General features: G+C 38.9%; 1 protein-coding gene across 2 annotated transcripts in view; it reads right to left on the reverse strand.

Annotated features, from left to right (window-relative positions):
• SLC35F4 (solute carrier family 35 member F4) overlaps window positions 1-23,368 on the reverse strand; it is a 263,750-nt gene that overhangs the window by 20,145 nt on the left and 220,237 nt on the right. For both annotated transcript variants that reach the window (XR_014819604.1, XM_003121828.7), the window contains exons 2-3: window positions 9,793-9,978; window positions 4,317-4,614 (exon numbers count right to left, since the gene is read on the reverse strand). Coding sequence is in view for 1 of the 2 variants with exons in the window: in XM_003121828.7 (XP_003121876.5) it covers window positions 4,317-4,614; window positions 9,793-9,978 (484 nt within the window). In the remaining variant the exon portion in view is untranslated. The remainder of the gene's footprint in view (window positions 1-4,316; window positions 4,615-9,792; window positions 9,979-23,368) is intronic.

Genomic DNA, 23,368 nt, shown 5'->3' on the forward strand with positions numbered 1-23,368 from the left:
TTTTCTTTTTTTTTTTTTTTTTTTTTTTTTTTGGCTTTTTTTGGCCGTACCCACAGCATATGGAGATTCCCAGACTAGGGGCTGAGTTGTAACTGTAGCCACTGGCCTACACCACAGCAACACCAGATCCAGGCCATGTCTTCGACCTACACCACACACAGCTCATGGCAATGCTGGATCCTCAACCCACTGAGTGAGGCCAGGGATCAAACCTGCGTCCTCATGGATACTAGTCAGATTTGTATCCACTGAGCCATGATGGGAACTCTGTTTTCTTTTTCTTTTTCTTTTTTTTTAAAGTTGCTTCTGTGATAATCTCCAAATGGTAAAATAGATTAATAAAACTGAGATTGTATTTAAACAAGTGAGATTCAAACACTTGGCCATTCTGGAGGAATTGTCTGAGTTCATTGTATAAAAATAGTCATTTCAGTTAAATCTTTGATTTGCTTGGTTTCTGACTAAATCAATTATTGAGTCCATTGGCCTGTTTTGATCAAAATGTTGAAGGTAATGGAAGTGATAGAATAACAGTGCCTTTTTGATTATAGATTAAACCAGGCTTGCCACTGGGAAAATTCAGCTTTATTTCTTTCACTCAGTTGTTCATGAACATTCAAGCTTTTACTGGGCAACTATCTTGTGCCAGGCATTGTATTTTCAAGAGTAGGATAAAGATCCTTTTCAGAGCAACAATTGACTCATATTTGCATGTTTATATGTTTATAAATCTATTTGAATGGCTCTAGATAGTACTAGTTTCTGGTTTCTCTTCCAGCTTTTTCCACAAAGAAACAACTGTGCCTCAAAGCATTGCAAATCTAAGTAATCTCCAGCCACTGTCTGCCTCACATGCAAGAAGCCATTTACCCCACAGGAGAACCACATTGGGGAGAGCATGACAAAGTGGTGACGCTCCAGGCACAGGCCTTCAATATCAAGGAAACATTGCTTCCAAGCAGCTGAAACTGCAAGGAGTTGCAGGCCAGCAATTCTGGGAAGGTTAAACATGCATTTTGGACAAGTAGACACTCATTGCAGCTTTACTGTTTATGTAGGAGATGACCAATATGGAAGGATTTTTGTAAGATGAAAATGGGATTTCCCAAAGCTAAAGTTTAACTTGAAGGAGACAAAACTTCAAGGAAGACAAAATAAGCCAGAGGCAAAACCTTTTGCAAAGTAAAGAGAAATCACATGTGCTCCCACACATAGGAAAAGGGACAGCCTCCATTTTGTTTGTTTTGTGGAAGTATAGGCAGTTCACAGTATAATAAATGGACAATCTTTCTAAAGTGATATCACTGAGATACACAGGATCAGAAACACACACTGAGCAAGCGCAGTTTTCATAGTGTCTGTGTACAAGTTTTGTATTCAGTGCTTATGAAGGGATTTGCTCCATGAGGATGTCTGCCAGGGAAAGCTGGAGTGGGGAGTCATGGGTTTATTCTGACATGTGCCACCACTCAATGCCCTTTAAAATACACAGTTATTAAGAGCCACAACAGATCCATTTCTGATTAAAGGATTTCTTATCAATGGCTCTAGCCAGAGCCCACCATCATACTGGGTGGAGTGTTCTCAAACAAAGACTTTGGACTCTGCCCTGTGGGAAGCCTTCCAGGCACGTGGGTGGGGAGAGCCACCCCCTCCCCGCCAAAGGTTGCTGGCTCATCCTAGCCCCCTGGTGTTGGCTTCCTCCTGTTGTCCCTTTTCTCCCTTTACTCTCACTGCCAACCTTTTCCCCACTTGTCACTGCTGTTACTAGAATTAAAAATGCTCTCCATTCAAATGCTAGTTCACTTCTTGCTGTTTAAGCAGTAAGTGCTAGGAAATGCAAACATTTTTAAAAAATGAAATTCTATGGAGAAGCAAATAATGTGTCTCCTTGGGGTGATGAGATCAGAATTGCTAGACAAGAGGCATTGACAGGAAACAACTTAGAAAGCAGCTTAGAAGTTGTGAGGCACTGGGACTGTAACTGTGCTCATCATGGTTCCAGCAGCTACTGGTGACTGAGCCCTTTCTTGATGACAGATGGCATCATAAGCGTGTTTCACAGGTTCCTGACATATGGCGAATATATCTTCAGCATATATATCTTTGGCTTTCTAGTTTTTTCTTTTCTTCCTTAAGAAAATACCCTTGTCAAAAGAGTGGTATAAAATTTTTTTCTTCTTAAATTTCAAATTCACCTGAGGCAATTGAATTCTCTTAATAGTATATAAATGAAATGATTGAAATATCAAAGACTACTGCCAAATGAACAATCCTTACCACCTAGATTTGATACTTTAATGAAAATTCCTTTGATGTTAGGGACAATAAAAAAATTGGAAAGGCTTTTGAACCATTCATGAGAAAAGGAGAAAACCGAGGGTCTGGCGCTATGGGACAGATTCTGTTTCCAGTCTTACCGCTACCTCAGTTTTCCCCCTGTTCTGCCAGGAGAGCTGTAGGGGGTGCTGTCCTGGCAGATGGTGTTAATGAGTCTACAGGGGAAAAAAGACAAAAAAGATCTCAGACTTTTCTGGCAATGTTTACCTCTCATGTGGAGGGGGCTGCTGGAGAATATTCCCTTCAAAGACCGTATTTTCTGCTTGACAATAAAAGCTCTCTGAGTCAGTTTCCAAAATGGTCCACTTCACTCTAGGCACTAACAGGTGGAGTGTCAAGGCACAGTTTTGCCGAAACTCAGAGTCAGTTCAACGTGAGAGATGTGGTGCCAGTGAGACTCATTCCCCAAACAACATTCCTGTCAGCAGGAGCCTCTCATTGTAAATACGTTCTCTTAAGTAAAACTGGCTTGACTTGGTTTGAGGTGTTCTGAGGTATTACTTCCCATAATAATTTTGCTGTTTTTATCATCATTTGTGTCTAAATATGCTAAACATGTGTTTGAGTAGAACTCACACAGTCTGGGGAAACAGGTATTTTCAAACAGGGAGAATTTTATTCTGGTAATCGTATCCCCTGCAATCATTTGTTATAAACTATCATTAAAATATTATGCCCCAAGATCATGTTTGTTTTAATGGGAATAAATAGAAAAGTACTTTTAGCAGTCACAAACAGGTATGAAGCATTTTTCTTTCCTCCAAACCAGAAAAAAATCATTTTTGAATTGGTTTTTGTTTCTTTAAGGGGAGCTGAATTTTCCTAGACACACATGGAAAATCAGCTCACACTTCAGTATTCCCAGGCACTTCCAAGCTGGCGACAGAAAATAGAAGCTGAAGATAAACCCTTCACTGTGTCTTAAGTTTTTAAGAACAGTTTTACAATGCACCAATTATAATAGTCATTCCTACCTTTCATTAAGTTACGGGCAAGACAGAAAGGTTATTTTGGTCTCTGTAAGACACGTTTATTGTCATTCTGCCAAGACGCAATAAGTTGGTGTAGAAAACCTGTCACTCATCTACTGTTATCCACTGAGGGTCAGGACTACTGTTTTCTTTTGGTGATCAGAGTGACTGTCCTGGGAATTATTCATTAGTTCTGGCTTTTCTTTTCAAGAAGCTGTCTGTTGGCAAAGAAACTTTGACCCCACTGCTACTTTTGCCTTCTGGGAGAGCTGTGCAGAGCTGGATGACATGGCTCTGCCAGCTTCCTGATCTCCCCAAGATGGGGCTGCAGAAGCCAGGTTTGGCTCAGAGCAACCACTAGGAACTATGGCACTATCAAGTTCATGGCCAGCAAACCAACAGACAAGGCTTTTTCTGTGCTCTGAGCCAGCAAAGAATAACATCTTTTAAACCACCCCAAGGCCAAACTTCCCTTTGCTTGAGACCAAGTCACTTCATCTGCTGTAATACCACTGTGTCCAGAATATTGGGCAAATGTTTCTGTAACAATCTTATTAATACAATTTTTGTTTGTTTTTTACCCTGGGCTTGAGACACTGGATTGTTCTTTTAGAACATGACTTTCACAGATAAACAGATCTGGATTAAAATCTGTGTTCCTTTATAAGTTTATGACCTTGGATAAAGTGAGGAAAATTGACACCACCTTAAGAGGTGGCTGTTACCACCTTTTAAATAATATAAAATATACAAAATTAAATAAGACAAGATATTCAAAAGCACCAGCACAGTGCCTGGCATGTTGTAGATACTTAATAATTTTTTTTTTTTTTAGTGTGGGGGAGGTGCTGATTCTGCTTCCTCCTGTTCGTGTGTTCATTACCAACATTAGATCCTGCCTCTCCGTACTTCCCAACTCAACTCATATTCCAAAGAGATGAAATGATGCATGAAATTATTTCAAACCATCTCCTATTGGCCATTTCACATGAAAATGAAACCTACCTAAATTTTTTCATCGGAGATTGCTTTTCTTGAGCAGTGGCCAGGTGACCGGAATAATAGACTGGGAAAAACATAATATTCCAGTTTGTTGAGAACCAAGTCATGAAAAATGGACAGTAGAAGTTCTTATAAGTGATTTTTACAATCTGCGTGGTTCCAACCCAGGATGACGACACTGACAAGATGATCAAAAGTCCCCAGACAGCCTTCAGAACCATGGACGTGCAGGATAGGCAGCGAGCCTTGATTCTGTTTTCTTGGCTGCTGTTCTCAGGATGAGCCTGTGTTCCATCATCCCCTGAAAATAGGAAAGGAATACAAATGTGTGGAAATCAAGTTATAAAACAGTAAACAAAGAGGCAGACAGTAGAATCACCAGTGTTTTTTTTTTTTTTTTCCCTACCATCATCTGAAGAGACAGATAACTCTGGTTCATTTTCTCTCTGGAATCTCTGCTCTGTAAGATACAGTGTGTATCTGGACCCCTATCCAGGCCATGACAATGCTCATGAACTTGGTGGGTGCTCTACTGATCTCTGCTCTATCCTACCCACTTCCTTTTGAGAGCATTACACATTTCTGCTCCAAAGGCTTTGCCCTTGGCCACATGACTGGCTTTGTCTATTCAGATGTGAACCAGGGTCCTATTACCTCTCTGGCTCCTCCTTTCTGACCTTGGCATGGAAAATCCCAAATAGGGCCTGCTCTTTCGGACTAAGTGGGAGAATGAGCAGAACCTGGCCAAAGCAGCGCTATATCCGCTGGCATGAAAAGCAGACAAGAAATAAGTATTTGTTGTTTTAGTCCCCTGTTTTGTTTTTTAAAAAACTGCAGCAAAGATGACTATTCAGTTGAAAAGGATGTGTCCCCAAAACAGAGCAAGTCTGGACTACACAAAACTATTTTCCACCTCAGAACAAATTACTAGTTACTGTATTTCTGGGAGCATCATGAGTTCTGCTTCATATTTTTACATTTACTAAGGAAATCTAATAGCATTTTTTTTCACACGAAAATTGTCAAAGCTCTCTGAAAGTGATAAACACCTCTCCCTGATAGAGAAAACAAGTTCCACACAGTGAATTTATGTACATAGCGGGAAGTTAAAGGGGTCCAGTGGTCACTCTGAGGCCCCAGTAGAATCCTGGTGGAAGGGAGCAAAATTGGCTGCAAGATTCTGCTGTGTCTCCAGGCACCTCCTTCAAGCACACAGTTTATTCTGTGCTGAAGAGCGTGGTGCAGCCCACAAGGTTGCAAGCAATAGTGTATGGTTTCTATATTTACCTGTCCAGGCTTCCTGATATAGTTATTTGGGGAAACGGGGTAGCAATCCTTGACAGTGAATTCTTCAATGGAGAATATAAACCAAGTAAGGATGACACAAGCAATTATTAGAGGACTTTCAAGTCTTATAAGCAGAATTATCAGGGCCTAGGCCTTCAGAAGATGAAAACTGGTATTTTATTAGTTTATTTATTAAGCAAAGTCCTATGGAGACTACTAGGAATGTGTTAGTCAGGTCCCAGGGGTTCAGTGAAAGTCTTGAGCTCATAATATAGAGGAAGGCCAGAAAACACATTGAATTCAGTGTGATAATGGCCACATATGGCAGATGCAAGGCTGTATGGAGACAGAGGAGAAGCACTTGTTGAGGTGAGATGAGAAATGATCAGGAGAAACTTCAGTGATGTAGTGACACTGAGATGAGTCTGGAAGTATGAGTCAACTAGCTCCTTGGCTGTGTACAGACTATACCTGCTCTTTTTTGGAAAAAATTATTTTATTGAAATATAATTGATTTACAATATTGTGTTAGTTCCTGCTGTATAGCAAAGTGATTCAGTTATGTATATTCTTTTTCATATTCTTTTCTATTATGGTTTATCAGGATAGTGCTACATACCAGGACCATGTTGTTTATCCATTCCATATATAATAATTTACATCTGCTAATCCCAAATTCCCAGTCCATTATTCCCCCACTTCACTTCTCCCTGGCAGCTACAAGCCTATTCTCTATGTCTGTGAGTCTATATCTGTGAGATAAGTTCATTTGTGTCATATTTTATATTCCAAATATAAGTGATATCATATTGTATTTGTCTTTCTGACTTACTTCACTTAATATGATTTCTAGGTCCATCCATGTTGCTGCGAATGGCATTATTTCATTCTTTTTTATGGCTGAGTAGTGTCCCATCTTTTTTATCCATTACTCTGTGGATGGACACTTAGACTGTTTAAATGTCTTGGCTACTGTAAATAGTGCTGCTGTGCACATTGGTGTGCATGCACGTATCTTTTCCAATTATGGTTTTCTCCGGATATGTACCCAGGAGTAGGAGCATATGGCAACTCTATTTTTTAGTTTTTTAAGGAACCTCCAGACTATTTCCATAGTGGTTGTACCAATTTACATTCTCACTAACAGTGCAGGAAGGTTCCCGTTACTTCACACCCTCTCCAGCATTTGTTACTTGTAGACTTTTTAACGATGGCCATTCTGACAAGTGTGAGGCAGTTCCTCACTGTAGTTTTGATTTGCATTTCTCTAATTAGCAATGATGAGCATCTTTTCATATGCCTGTTGGCTGTCTGTAGACTCTACCTGCTTTTGATAGCAGTTCTTCAAATTTCCTCTATGATCATGTGACTTATACAGAGAGTAGAGGGAAAAATGAATAAGAGGGTATAAGAAACTCTTGTATTGGGAGGCTGGGAAGGGAACACAAGCCTACACAATTAAGTAGGTTTTACCACCCCCATTTTACAGATGAAAAAAAACTGAACCTTATATTAAAGGTTGTTCAAGGTTGAACCCAGGTCAGTATGACTCCAGGGTTCAAACATTTTATCCTGAATACTCATTCTGTCTAGGTTTCAGGTTTGAGCTCTCTGTTTAAGCACTGGTAACTTCAGAAATGGTTTGGAGAAAAAGTTTTTGTTTTTCCTGGCAGGAATGGCAGTCTTGCATTAGGCTTAAGAGAAGTGACATTAAGAGAAAAGTGTACTCTACTAGACTTTGGATCACATTGTTCTCAGAGACTATCTCATAAAAGAAATGATTCTATGAAGATTTTAAGTGTCCTCTTGGGTTCTTATCTGCCTTCACCTTCACCTTCTTTCAAGATTGCCTCTGTACTACCATCATACCATGGAGAGTATGTTTGATGACACCAAAAGCACCTAAATCCCTCCATAATATTGACTGTTCTTTCTTCTGCTACTAGATCTGATTGCTGACAGTTCTTTAATTTTATCATCTACAGATACTATAGAAAGACTGGCTCTCCAGAGGTCTTTTATTTTTCTGACCATTTTATTTTTTTCTGAACATTTTAAACATGATTTTCTATAGTCCTGCTTAGATTTAGAGTTTTAGGTATCATTAAAATTGATTTCCCAGGAGTTCCATCCATTTCTATGAACCTTGATTGGAGTCCTACAAATTGATGGTAGAGGCCACTGGAATATGGAAAAAGAGTAAAAGTCCTAGCCCTGCCATTGGAGAACTCTAAGTACATGTTTAGTTCCAGTCTTGGCTTCTCTGTCAAACAGTGATAATATCTATCTCATGGGATTTCTTCCAAGGTTAAGTACTACAGCATTCAGGAAAGCATGGTGAGCTGCTCTTCAGATTTTTCGCCTTTCCTCTTTTCTTTTTGGTGCCTAGGAATGTCCCCCAAGTGCCTTCTGAATCCTTCCAGAAAGGGTAAATTATGTCCCATGTGGTCTTTAGTGGAACATCTTTGAGATTTGTAGTCTACATGTGATAGATAGGGTAAGTCTTTATTAACCGTATTTAATTAACCAGAACATTCTGTCCTGCAGATAACTGGGATAATAAGAATATTACTGCAAATTATTAAAGCCAATTAAAACTTTCTGAAGATTCAAGATGTCATTTTCTCCACTTAAAAAAAAAAGTTTAGCTTTGGGATCTATAGTTGCTAAAACTCCATTTAAAAATATTGTGTTTTTTTTTTTAAATGTATTTTCTCACATGAAAACCTCTTCTTAAACTAGTAGGACCCTAGAAGAGGCTTTTAACATCTCCTCTCTACTTTATCTGTGTCCTCTGAGTTACCATTCCTCTTCTTTTTATTTTTTAAAGCTAATGTTCTCAAAGTTACGAGGTTTTGGTTTGGGGTTTTTGTTTTTGTTTTTGTTTTTTTTTCCTACATACTTATTTTGATAGAATATTGTATTGATTTTGCTGTTGTCACTATTACTTTGAAGGATGTAGGAGATTTTAATATGTTGCTGACCAAGCTGAAGGAATCAATGGAGAAGGACAGATTAAAAATGCAGGTGGGAGAGAAGGAGAGGAGGTGATCATGAATACAAAGAAGGAGTCAACTTCTGAACAGCAGCAAACGCAAAAGTCAAAGGTGGTCCCCACAGTAATGGTAATTATCAAATTAGCAAGTAAGAAAACAGAGACATTTTTAGGCAGAGGGGAAAGCATCTATTAGCATACAATTGTTTTGGCCTTTACAGGAAGAAGTATGGTCAGTTGATAAGAGGAGCTGAGCATGGACCTGGGTATTGAGAGTATCTCTGGGAAAGGAAGGAAGATGTCCACTACCAAAATGTAACAGTATTGGACAGCAGCCTAGTGGACCTTGCTGCCTTTTAAAATGATAGATTTGCTGGGACACTCATGGATACTTATCTAGCCATTCCAGTAACCCAAGTAGCCCAAGATTTGGTGGTCAGCAGGATGTGAGGAAAGGCTACAAGTCTTGATTTTTCAGTAAATGTTAATCAGGGAGGCAAGTGAAGTGTCCTGAAGGAGGTGTAAATTTTGGAAAACTAGAAGGGTTCCAAGGACAGGCGGTCCTGATGAAGAAAAGAGCAGAGTGTGTGATGTTTTTACTTTTCTCAGAATGGGTACAATGTGCTATTTCTAAAACCCAAGACGAAGATAAAAAATGGAAAGCTAGAGTTCCCATTGTGGCACAGTGGAAACGAATCTGACTGGGAACCATGATGTTGTGGGTTCAATCCCTGGCCTTGCTCAGTGGGTTAAGGATCTGGTGTTGCCATGAGATGTGGTGTAGGTCACAGACACGGCTCAGACTTGGCATTGCTGTGGCCGTAGTTTAGGCCGGTGGCTATAGCTCTGATTAGACCTCTAGCCTGGGAACCTCCAAATGCTGTGGGTGTGGCCCTAAAAAGAAAAAAAAATAGAAAGCTAGTTTCCTTGTAAACTTCACTAGAAGTCTTTGTTTAACCATGTGTTAAGCCCTCCAACTGTAGGTTTTGGTATTATTTCTCTATTATACCATACACAATTAACAGATTATATCTATACATTTTCCTTCTTTTTCCTCCCACTTGATAAACTTTCCCCACACCCACTCTTGAGAGTCCTTGTAACATCTCTACATCCTTCACCAAAGTTGAGAACTTTCATTGCCGGTTAGACGCTTACCTAGATGTACTGTTATTTAAGAGATGGTCGTGAACATACCTGATCTGTTCTGCCTCTCGGTTCTATGTCCACAAACTCCAGAGGCTCCTCGACTCTGAAGTTCAAGAATAGGAGCAGAAGAATCTTCGGTGACAGATAGAGGGGACAGTTGTCTACTGATGCTACTGTGTGAACTGGGGCAGTTGGCTCCTGGTTTACAACGAGTAACTGATGATCTGGAGGTACCTGAAAAGAAAGAATTTGTACTAGTTTGAGAATTTTCTGGAGGAAAAAAACCAGATTTTAAATGCCTTGGAAATAAAATATACGGAACATTCATTGAGTTCATTTCTAATTTTACAAAAGGCGTTCCTACAAAGAAAATGCTTGGTTGGCAAGGTCTATGTTCCTAAGAAAAAGGGTCTTTTTAGAAAAATTCGTCAACTAGAAATGAACATGAGAAGGTATTGTTTGGGCTAACATAACTGTTCTGAATTGGAATTGTTATCACAGTCTAATAGTTTACCTCAAAGAAAGCAAAGTGATGTCAGGCTTGCTTCCTCCCTTTTCTTCCTAAGGCTGATCATTGAATTTATAAATGTAAAACTGCCAACAGGGTCTCCAGTTAAGTCCACTGTACATTTTTCCATCAGATTTATCAATCACTAAAATCCAGCTTTGCTGTGTCTCCTTGGCTCTGTCTAGGACTGCAAATACTGTGTTGAATGAAAGTAGTGAGAGTGGGCATCCTTGTCTTGTTCTTGGTCTTCAAGGAAAGGCTTTCAAATTTTCACCCTTGAGTATGATGTTAGTAGTGGGCTTGTCATATATTGCCTTTATTATGTTCAAGTAGGTTCCCTCTATGCCTACTTTCTGAAAGTTTTTAATGATAGATGGAAGTTGAATTTTGCCAAAAGCTTTTTCTGCATCTATTGAGATGATCATACAGTTTTTATTCTTCAGTTTGTTCATGTAGTATATCACGTTGCTAAGTTTGCAGATATTGAAAAACTCTTGCATCCCTGGGATAAGTCCACTTAATTATGGTGTATTATCCTTTTGATGTATTGTTGGACTTGGTTTGCTAATATTTCATTGCGTATTTTTGCATCTATGTTTTTGCATTATGTTGACCTATGATTTTTTGGTTAGTGTGTGATATCTTTATCTGGTTTTGGTATCAGGGTGATGCCTGGCATCATAGAATGAGTTTGGAAGGGTTCCTGCCTCTGCAATTTTTTTGGAATAGTTTGAGAAGGATAGGTATTAACTCTTCGTGAAATATTTCGTAGAATTCACCTGTGAAGCCATCTGGTCCTGGACTTTTGTTTACTGGAAGTTTTTTTTTTTTTTTAATTACTGACTATTGAATTAGCCTGTTCATGTATTCTATTTCTTCCTTGGGAAGACTGTACAAAATTAGGAATTTCTTCTAGGTAGTCCAGTTTATTGGCATACAGTTGCTCTCTTATTATCCTTTGTATTTCTGTGGTGTGAGTTGTTACTTCTCCTTTTTCATTTCTGATTTTATTGGACACCCTTTTTTTCTTGGACACCCTCTTTTTCTTGATGGGTCTGGCTAAAGATTTATCAATTTTACTTATCTTTTCAAAGAACCAGATCTTAGTTTTATTGATTTTTTTCTATTGCTTTTTAGTCTCTGTTTCATTAATTTCTGCCCTGATCTTTATGACTTATTTCCTTCTACTAACTTGATTTTTGTTTGTTCTTTGCTATCTAGCCCCTTTAGGTGTAAAATTAGATCATTTGAGATTTTTCTTTCCTGAGGTAAGCTTGTACAGCTATAAACTTCTTTCTTACAATGGCTTTTGCTGTGTCCCATAGATTTTGGATCATTGTGTTATTGTTTTCATTTGTCTCCAGGTATTTTTAAATTTCCTCCTTGATCTCTTCAGTGATTCATTGGTTGTTTAGTAGCATTGTTTAGTCTCTGCATGTTAGTGTTTTTTTTTTTTTTGCAGTTTTTTTCTTGTAGTTGATTTCTTGTCTCATAGTGTGTGGTCACATATTACACTACAAAACAAACCTCAATAAATTTAAGAAAACTGAAATCATATCAAGCATCTTTTCTGACCACACACTATTGCTTTTGGCATGTTCTCTCTCTATATATCTATAAAATCCATCAGGTCTAATGTGTCACTTAAGGCTAATGTTTCCTTGTTGATTTTCTGCCTGAATGATCTGTCCATTGATGTAAGTGGTGTGCTAAAATCCCCTGTTAGTATTGTGTTACTGTTGATTTCTCCCTTTATGTCTATTAATATTTGCTTTATGTATTTATGTGCTCCTGTATTGAGTCCATGTATATTTACAATTGTTAACATCTTTTTAGATTGATCCCTTGATCATTGCGTAATGTCCTTTTTTTTTTTGTCTCTTGTAACAGTCTTTATTTTAAAGTCTATTTTATCTGATGGAAGTATTGCTACCCTGGCTTTTGATTTCCATTTTCATGGAATACCTTTTTCCATCCCTCACTTTCAAAAGCCTATGTGTGCTTTGTTTTTGGATTCATTCAGTTACTCTGTGTCTTGATTGGAGCATTTAGTACATTCACATTTAAAGTAATTCTTTTTATTTATTTATTTTTTTGGCTGTGCCTGCAGTAATTATGTGGAAGTTCCCAGGCCAGGGATCAAACTTGTGCCACAGCAGTGACCCCAGCTGCTGCAGTAACAATGCTAGATCCCTAACTTGCTGTGCCACAAAGGAACTCCTAAAGTAATTATTGATATGTACATTCTTAAGGCTACTTAAAAAAATGTTTCTGGGTTGGTTTTGTAGGTCTTTATTCCTTTCTTATTTTTTTGTTCTCTTGTGATTTGATGACTATCTTTAGTGTTATGTTTGGATTCCTTTTTCTTTTGTGTGGGTGCCTCTATTATAAGCTTTTGGTTTGTGGTTACCATTACGTTTTTATATGATTATGTATGTGTGTGTGTGTGTGTGTGTGTGTGTGTGTGATTGTTTTAAGTTGCTGATCTCTTAATTTCGAATGCATTTCAATAATTCTACATTTGTATTCTCCTCCTCTCATGATTACTGCTTATTGGGGATATAGGTGACTTTTACTACTTTTATTTTTTAATCTTTCTACTAGCTTTGTGAGTGGATGATTTCCTACCATTATTGTACATTTGCCTTTACTGATGAGCTTTTTCCTTTTGTGATTTTTGTGTTTCTTGCTGTGTCCTTTTGCTTAGAGAAGTTTCTTTAACATTCCTTTTAAATCTGGTATGATGGTGCTGAACTCTTTTAGCTTTTGCTTATGTGGGAAGATATGAGTTCTCATCAAATCTGAATGAGAGCCTTGCTGGGCAGAGTGTTCTTGGTTGTAGGTTTTTCCTTTTCCTCACTCTAAATATATCATGCCACTCCCTTCTAGCCTGCAGTTTCAGCTGAATAGTCAGCTGATAACCTTGTGGGAGTTCTCTTTTATGTAATGTATTGTTTTTCCCTTGCAGCTTTTAGCATTCTCTTTATCTTCAATTTTTACCATTTTAATTACAACATGTCTTGGTGTGCTCCTCTTTGGATTAATCCTGTACGGGGCTCTCTGCACTTCCCAGAGTTGGATGTCTGTTTCCTTTCCCAGGCTAGGGAAGTTTTCAGCTATTAAATCTTCAACTATGTTCTCACTCTGCCCTTCTCCTTCTGGGACCCCTATCATGTGAATTAATATTAGTGTACTTGATGTTGTCCCAGAAATCTCTACACTGTCCTCATTTCTTTTCATTCTTTTTTCTTTTTTCTGTACAACCTCAGTTATTTCTACTACTCTGTCTTCCAGCTTGTTGATCTGTTCCTTTGCCTTATTTAGTCTAGCCTTGATTTCCTCTCAAGTATTTTTCATTTCAGTTATTATATTCATTTCCTTCTATTATTCTTAAATTTTTTTTTTTTTACGAAGAGTTAGAAATTACAAACTTCTCAACCTGTGTATTCATTCTTTTCCCAAGTTCTTTGATCATCTATGATCATTACCCTGAACTCTTTCTCAGATATACTATTTCCACTTCACTTAGTTCTTCTGGGGCTTTATCTTATTCTTTTATTTGGAGTATGTTCCTCTATTGCTTCATTTTTTACATAATTTTTGATGTTTATTTTTATCTGGTAAGTTGGTTACATTTCCCAACTTTGGATAAGTGGCCTTTGGTAGGAGATGTCCTATGAGTCCAAGCAGAATACTTCTGTCTTGTAATCATACCTATATGCTCTAGAGGTTCCTTCTATGAGGGCTGTGTGGGTCTTTCTGTTGTGGTAGACTATGTCAGCGGTCTGGTAGGTTTATTTGGCTCTGGTCTGGTTGGTGTCCATGTCCTGCCTTATGTGAAGGCTGCCAGCTGCTGGTTAGTAGGGCTAGGTCATGAGTCAGCTGACTTCAGAACCCTGGGGACCCCAGGGCTAGTGTTGAGCTGTTGCTGGGTGAAGTCAGGATCCTGGAGAATCTGATGCTATTGCCTCCCTGATGGTGGATGAAGCCAGGTCCTGGGGCTAGTGCCAGCCCACTGGTAGACAACTGGGTCCTGGGTTATTATTGTTTCAGGGCTCAGGGGTCCCAGGGCATCTGTAAGACTCCTGGTGCGTAGGGCTGTTTCCTGACATAGTCGATGGCAGAACCTGGAGTCTTGAAGCTTGTATTGGTATGTTAGTTGGTGGGAACCAGACCCACCAGTCCTAGGGCAAGTCTGGTCCACAGTCTGTAATGTTGCTACTTTTTGTGGCTAGTGTCTGCCAGTTGGTGGGTGGAGCTGGGCCTGATGCTAGGGAAAGCTCTTTGGTGGATGGGGCCTGGGCCCTAGGATCTCTGGCTGGAGGGCCTGGGGGATCTTGGGTCTATTGCCTATGCACTGGTGCATGGGGACAGGTCCTGGGTCATCTGATGGGCAGGGCCATGTCCAGAGGTGTCTGTGGGCTCAGGGGGTCTTAAGGAACCCCTTAAGCTGGTATGTGAGATTGTATCAGTATTTAATTCATGGCTTGGTTTAAGGATTCCAGAACTTGTGACTGCAGTGGGGCTGGCTTATGGGGATAAGGAGCTAGAGAGAAGATTCCAGAATGCTGCTTGCCATCTCCAGTGTCCATGTGGTAGAAGGAGCTCTCAAAAATGGCTTCTGGGAGTCTGTGTCCCCAGGGTGAGCTGGAGTTACCGCCTGCCTCTCCAGGAGACTTTCTAGGATCAGCAGGTACGTCTGATCCAGCTTCCTATCATTACTGCTTCTACCCTGGTTTCCAGAGCTTGTGAGATTTGTGTGAGTCCCTTAAGGATGAAACCTTCTGTTTCCCCAGGCCTCTGGGACTCCCCAAAGTAAGCTCTGTGGCCTTCAAAGCCAAATTCTCTGAGGGCTCTTCCTCCCAGTGCAGAACCCCTGGGCTGGGGAACCTGATGTGGGGACTAAGAATTCTCACACCTTTGGGAGAACTGCAGCAATTGTAATTATTCTGTTTGTGGACTGCCCACCTAGGGACTTGGGGTTTGACTATATCACAATTCCATCCCTTCTATGGTCTTGTTGTCATCCCTTTGTTATAGCTTTAGTTGTAGAAGATCTTTTCTGGTAGGTTCTGGTCTTTTTCGGTGATGGTTGCTCTATAAATACTAGTGAATTTGGTGTGCCTCTGAGAGGAGATGAGCTTAGGGTCTTTTTAACTCCACCATCTTGTGCCTCACAGATGTTTTTCTTTTATTTTCTTTTTCTTTTTTTTTTCTTCTTTTTAGGGCCTCACCTGCAGCATATGGAGGTTCCCAGGCTAGGGGTTCAATCAGAGTTACAGCTGCTGACCTACACCACAGCCAAAGCAACACCAGATACAAGCCATATCTGTGACCTACACCACAGTTCATGGCAACGCCCTAACGTTAACCTACTGAGCGAGGCCAGGAATCGAACCTGCAACCTCATAGTTCCTACTCAGATTCGTTTCCACTGAGCCACAAGGGGAACTCCAACACAGCTGTGTTTCTAATTGAACATTCAAATTCAGTGAAGAGTCTGTCTAAAATTCAGGGAACTCTCATTTATTCATGCTCTTCAAGAGAGGCTGACACTCAGATACTACAAAAATCATTTTTACTTTATCTTTCAAGTATCTTTATAATTTATGTTTACATGAGGTTTGTCTTCTCATGCTTTCTTGGGTGCATATCAGGTTTCATTTTGTGATTATTCAGCAGTTGTAGGTGTAAAGAAGAAAGTCCAAAAATGGCTTTAGGTAGGAAGTTGAGATGTAGTTGAGATAAAAAGTAGGTAAATCATATTTAGTTAGCAAATATTGGATTGATAAGCAAAATCAGCGATTTCTCTTGGCTTCATTTTCCTGGCTCATTTTCCTGGCTTCTGTGCAGTACAGCTCAAATCTCATTGCCTGCTGCCAACTGCCTCCCACTTGCTGATTCATGGAAGAGACCCGAGAACAATTGAGCCACTGGAGATATTTAAACCATTGTCCTAAAAAGGCAAGCTTAAATTTCAGAGCCAGGCCCAGAGGCATGTTCAGGGCTTGATCTATGACACAGTCATTTCCAATTCTGGAAATGAAGACACTGGCCCATGCTATATGGTCATGTACCATTCAATTCAATACAAAGTCAGCCCTGACAAAAATAAATATTCTGAATGTCACCTGGGATGCAGTCAAGGATCATAAATAAATCATTTATATTGTATTTTATATGCCACAGTGAGTGCCTAGATACTGCAAATTCAGTTAGTGAACAGTGTTCAGACTTTGATAGTTATCGAGAATAAACTGTATTAGGAGTGATGGGTTGGAAGTCTCCCATTAGTCACACCAGAGAGTCCCCCTGCCCCTTGTAACCACAGCTGCCTACTTAAGCCATGGCATTTAGGCTACTTTGTGCTATTTTTCATAATTGTCCAGGCATAAGAATATGATTTCTTCATCTGTACTGTTTAGGCTCTCTGCATGCTCCCTAAATCAATTTGATTCAACAAGTAGTTATAAAGCACCTACTCTTAGGTAGGTATTGCATCAGGAATTAGAGAAATGTTGAAGAAATGATCCACAGCTGCATGGAGCTCTCAACATAGTATTAGAGTCAGGCATGTAACCAGTTAACTGTAATGTGAACTGGGGAGTAAGAAGAAAGGAAGGGAGTGATTCATACAGCCTGGAGTAGGAAAGACTCTATGGGAGGTTACGTAAAAGTTGGCTTTGAAAGATGAGCAGGATTGTGCCAGGCAGAATTTTATGCTGAGTCAGAGAAAATCAAAGGAGCAAATACTCAGAGGTAGAATATGCATGCAATGAAACTTAGTGATAAGATGTTAACTTCAAGATGCTGAAATCTGAGTAAAAAGAGCATTGAAAACTCTGTTCTTCTACACTTGTCTATTACTTGAAAAGGAACTTGGGTCTAATTGAGATCCAGAAAGAGCATAGTGGTTAATAACACAGATTGTTTAAATGTGGGGAGACCTGGTAGGAATGTGGGCTCAGCCATGTATAGTAGCAAACATTAAGGCAGAAGATGGCCTTGCAGTCTTCTCTCAACCTCAATTTTATCTCCCGATCTACTCACATCTGAGGAGTGTTGTATGGGTTAAATGGTCCATAGGACATGCTATTAAAACTACTAATGATCACGTAAATAGAAATGACCATTTATGCCACTTTATTAATCATAATATTTGACTTTATGTAATATAAATTCAAACTGAACTGGTTTAAGCAAAAAATGGGGAGTTTTTAGGAGCTTATCAACCAAAGGATAGGATGGTCAGGGATGTTCCTAAACCTCAGGAACAGCTGGAACCCAAGGAGTGGCTCAGTTAAACAGGGCACCCCCCACCCCCCCATCTCTCACTGCTGGATACCAGCTCTATTTCTTCTCAATTAGCTGCCACTTGCCTTTCTCTGCAGAAAATTTGATTGTTCAAAGATCTCAAGTTTCTAGTCTCATGACTTTAGGCTCCTGGGAGAATCTGGTTGCCATAGCCAAAAATCTTGACGAAGGAATTTGTGTCTTTTGCTGATTTCTGTGGCTAGAGAACACCGAAACAGGCTGCAGCTCCCAGGAAAGTGTGGGTGCAGCTGGGCAGACAATTCCTTGGGTTTCCACTTAGAAATTTCAAAGCAGAAAAGGCAAAGAACTACAGCTGCTGGGTAAAGCAATTGCTTAAACAAATGGAGGGTAAGATGTCGGGTTCTCAGATAAAAACTTGAAAAGCCAAGTTGATAAAGATTAAGTGGGAAAAAAGGTCTTTGGAAAGTAGGTGAGAGAAGCAGGGTGTTAGATGAATTTCAGTGTGAGTGAGTGCAAGATGACTTGGAAGATAATAGATAGACCAGACTCTCAGATAGTATTCAAAGGAGGGTTTTGCCATTGACTCTTATCTCCCATGAGCACAACATGTCAATGAAACATTTGATTCTACTAAGCCCTACGCTGAAAACAGAGCTAGAGATCTTATCCTGAGTTGCCTGCAACTTTTGGTGCACGCATAGGTGAAAAACCACATGTACCACTGGTGCCCAAACCTGAAGATGATGGAAACACAGAGGTGATTACACAATCCAGGGGATGGGAGATGGCAGGGGGGTGGAAGGGGTAAGAGCTACTGTATAATAAGAAGCAGCACAGGGATTTCCCTGGTGGTGCAGTGGGTTAAGGAGCTGGCATTGTCACTGCTCTGACTGGGGTTGCTGCTGTGGCTTGGGTTAGATCCCTGGCCCGGGAATATCTACATGCCGCAGGCTTGGCCAAAAAAAGGAAAGCATCATAGCGTCCTGGAGAGACCTCCCTGAGAAGCAGGATACCAACTGGCTGGTAAATCATTTGACCTCTCTTTATCCACATTTTTTCTGCTCTCAAAGTTAATTATTGGACAAAATGATTTCCTAAATTCCTACAGCTTTCTCTTTTTTGATTTAAAGATTTTTCAAGCAAGTACCTGGAAATCATGCTTAATCATAAAACAAACTTTTGTCACTTTCAGCCAGTTTTCTTTTTTTAGCAGTTTTTATTAGTCAAGGTTCCAGAAGGAAGAGATAGCAAACTCAAGTTAGAATAGTTGATAAAAAGGTGGTCAAGGTAGAGGGCTAGATGGCAGTGGTACCAGCATCACCTGAGAACCTGTTAAAAATGCAAATTAGCAGCCACCTCAGTTTAAGAGTCAAATTTTGCCCTGAGGGAAGTTCCTGTTGTGGCTCAGTGTAATGAACCTGACAAGTATCCATGAGGATGCGGTTTTATCCCTGGCCTCAGTGGGTTAAGGTTCTGGCATTGCCTTGAGCTGTGGTGTAGGTCACAGGTGTGGCTCGGTTCCTGCAGTGCCGTGGCATAGGCCAGCAGCTGTAGCTCTGATTGGACCCCTAGCCTGGGAGCTTCCATATGCCACAGATGTGGCCCTAAAAAGAAAAAAAAGAAAATTGCCCTGAGGGTAACCAGTAACCTAGCTTTAAGGAACCCTCCAGGTGATTCCAATGCAAGTTATAATCTGAGACCCACCATGGGTGAGAAACCAGAGCAGGTAGGGCAGTATCCAGGCTTAGCAACAGTTCTTACCACACTTGAGCCTGAAAGGACAAGAAGAGGGAGGGGAGTGATTAGAAAAATCTGGATGGAGAGGGTTCCCTGATATGAATTATGACTTTTCATTAATGTAGGCATCCATCTGGAGGATCCTGAAAATACTCCTTTCTTTTGACATCCTATAGGGACACCCCATTAGTTAATAAATCAAAGCCAGAGAGCAAGAAAGTCTGTTTCTATAGTCCTTAGAGTCCTACTGCCAAAGGCAGGTGGAGGAGGGGCAAAGAGAAAGCATCCAATAATCACAAAGTCACGGGTTGGATCATATTATCTTCTAGATTTATGCTTCTTCAATTGATGATTCTTCCAATCAATCTCTTAAAAATAGTATTTTATGCATAAAACCACCTTTGATGAATTTCAACTAAACTTTTATTAGTTGGTTTCTTTTAAATATCCATAATCTTTTCCATGATTATCTTCATGAAATAAGATAATGAAACATCAAAGACAGAAATGATATCCTGAACTTGGAGTTGGCTAGAAGCCATAACTATCATTTTGACATTTTGTCTTATAAAAAGAGATAAGACATCAATAATTCAACAAAAGATTATGTAAAAGACTATTTCAGCTTGTTATCTCATATTCCATTGAATTGCAATGGCAGAAAATATGCCTTGTAGTAAAGGAATATTTGTCATCAGTATTGGGTGGATTTTTATAGAAGACTATATGGAATTTTCCAAAAAGTTACTTGCTTCTTTCCTTCTTTTAAATTTAACTACAGTCGATTTACAATATTACATTAGTTTCAGGTGTACAGCTTCAGATTCTTTTTCACTATAGGTTATTACAAGCTATTGAACATCATTCCCCATGCTATACAGTAAGCACTTATTGCTTATTTTATATATAGTGGTGTGTATCTATCAAACCATACTCCTAATTTATCCCTCCCCTCCTTTTTACCCTTTGGTAGCCATAAGTTTGTTTTCTATGTCTGTGAGTCTCTTCTTTGTAAATAGATTTTTATTATTAAGATTACAGATACAAGGGATATATGGTATTGGTCTTTCTCTGACTTCATTTAGTATGATATAGTCTTTAGGTTCATTCATGTTGCTGCAAAAGGCAATATGTCATTTTTTAAGGCTGAATAATATTTCATTGTATATATACCACATTTTCTTTAGCCATTCATCTGTTGATAGACATTTGGGTTGTTTCCATATTGTATCTATTGTGAATAGTGCTGCTGTGAACAGTGGGGTACATGAAATTTTTTTTTTTTTTTTTTTGGCGTGTATCTTTTTAGGGCCACACTCATGGCATATGGAGATTTCCAGGCTAGGGGTTGAATCAGAGCTGTAGCTGCTGGCCTACGTGACAGCCACAGCAATGCGGGATCTGAACTGCATCTGTGACCTACACCACAGCTCATGGCAAGGCCAGATCTTTAACCCACTGAGTGAGGCCAGGGATCGAACCTGCATCCTCATGGATGCTAGTCAGATTTGTTTCTGCTGAGCCACAATGGGAACTCCACGTCTTTCTTTTTAGTTTTCATCTTTTCTGGGTATATGTCCAGGAGTAGGATTTTGGAATCATCTCGTAGTTCTAATTTTAGTTTTATAAAGAACTTCCATACTATTTTCCACAGTAGGTGCACTAATTTACATTCCTACCAACAGTGTAGGAGGGTTCCTATTTCTCCACACCCTCTCTAACATTTATTATTTGTAGATTTTTTATAATGGCCATTCTGACTAGTTTGAGGTGATACACCATTGCAATTTTGCTTTGCATTTCTCTAATAATTGGTGATATTGAACATCTTTTCATGTGCTTGTTGGCCATCCATAAGTCTTATTTAGAGAAATGTCTATTTAGGTCTTCTGCCCATTTTTTTTTTTGTGGGGGGGATTGGATTGTTTTTTGATATTGAGTTTTATGAGTTTTCTATGTAACTTAGAAATTAAGCCCTTGTCAGTCACATCATTTGCAAATAAATATTCTCTCATCCAGTAGACTGCATTTCATTTGTTTGTGATTTCCTTTACTGTGCAAAATCTTATAAATTTGATTAGGTCCCTTTTGCATGTTTTTGCTTTTACTTTTTTCATCTTGGGAGGCTGATCTAAGAAAATATTGCTATGATTTATGTCTAAGAATGTTTTGCCTATATTCTCTTCTAGGAGTTTTATGGTGTCATGCCTTACATTGAGGTCTTTAAATCATTTTGAGTTTATTTTTGTATATGGTATGAGAGAATGCTCTAATTTGATTGATTTACATGTAGCTGCCCAGCTTTCCCAACACCACTTGTTGAAGAGACTGTCTTCTCTATTGTATATTCTTGCCTTCTTTGTTGAAGATTAACAGGTGTGTAGGTTTATAAGTTCTCTATTCTTTTCAATTGTCTGTTTGTTTGTTTTTTTTTTGGTGCCAATACCATGTTGTTTTGATTACTGCAGCTTTGTAGTATTGTCTGAAGTCGTGTTCTGTTTTCCTCAGAATTGCTTTGGCAATTCAGGGGCTTTTGTGGTTCCATGTCAATTTTAGGATTATTTGTTCTGGTTCTATCAAAAAGACATTGGTATTTTGATAAGGATTGTGTTAAATCTGTAGATTGCCTTGGGTAGTAAGGCCATTTAGTGATATTAATTCTTCCAATCTAATAGCAGGGGATATCTTTTCATTTCTTTATATCATCTTCAGTTCCCTTTATCAGTGTTTCATAGTTCTCAGCATATAGGTCTTCCACATCCTTGATTAGGTTTATTCCTAGATATTTTATTCTTTTTATGTGATTTTTAAATGGGATTTTTTTTTTTTACTTTTGCTGATATTTCATTGTTAATATAAAGAAATATAACAGATTAATCTTTTATCCTATTTCCTTGCTGAATTCATTTGTGGGTTAATAGTTTGTGTGTGCAGACTTTAGAGTTTTCTATATAGATTATCATGTCATCTGCAAATAGTGATACTTTTACCTCTTCTGTTACAATTTGGATATCTTTTGTTTTTCTTGTCTGATTGCTGTGGTAGCTAAGACTTCCAATCCTATGTTGAATATAAATGATGAGAGTGCACATCCTTGTCTTTTTCCTGAAAGTAGGAGGAAGACTTTTCATGGTTGAATATTATATTGGCTGTGGGTTTATTGTAAATGATCTTTATTATGTTGAGATATGTTCCCTCTGTACCCACTTTGGTGAGAGTTTTTGTGAATAGATGTTGAATTTTGTTAAGTGCTTTTCCTGCATCTAATGAAATGATCACGTGTCTTCTGTCTTATTGATGTGCTATAGCACATTGATTGACATGCATATGATGAACCATCCTAGCACCCATGGAATGAATCCAACTTGATCATAGTGCATGATCCTTCTTATGTGTTGTTGGATTCACTTTGTTAATAGTTTGTTGAAGATTTTTACATCTATATTCATCAAAGGCGTTGACCTGTAATTTCTTTTTTTTGAGTATGTGTGCTACCTTTGTCTGATTTTGGTATCAGGGTGATGGTGGATTCACAGAACAACTTTTGGAACAGTTTGAGAAGGATAGGTATAAGTTCTTTGTATGTTTGGTAGAATTCCCGAGTGAAGCCACCTAGTCCAGAACTTTTGTTTGCAGGAAGGTTTTTTTGTTTGTTTGTTTTGCTAACTGTATATTCTATTTCACTTCTAGTGATCAGTATGTTCAGATTATCTATTTCTTCTTAACTCAGTCTTGGCAGGCTGTATGTTTCTAGAAACTCATCCATTTCTTCTAGGTTGTCTATTTTGTTGGCATATAATTGTTTAGAGTAATTTATGATTATTTGTATTTCTCTAGTATCATTTTTTCTTTCGTTATTTTTTTATTTGGGTCCTCTCTTCTTTTCTTCTTTGTGAGTTTGGCTAGAGGTTTGTCAATTTTGTTTATCAGTTCTCTCTTCTTAGGTAAACATTTCACCCAAGAATTACTGAAAGAGGGTAGCATGGTGGATGGTTAATGTACAAACAATATACTAATTTTCTATTTCAGTTTGTACTACTTTATTCTTTAAAGGCTGAAATCCCCCAGCACTAGTACCATTTTTTAACTTATCAAGTACTATTC

This window comes from Sus scrofa, chromosome 1 (assembly GCF_054392235.1).
Source record: "Sus scrofa isolate SSC_HxYL_T2T_F1_AM1 chromosome 1, Sscrofa_HxYL_maternal_Yorkshire_Landrace_v2.0, whole genome shotgun sequence".
Lineage (NCBI taxonomy): Eukaryota > Metazoa > Chordata > Mammalia > Artiodactyla > Suidae > Sus > Sus scrofa.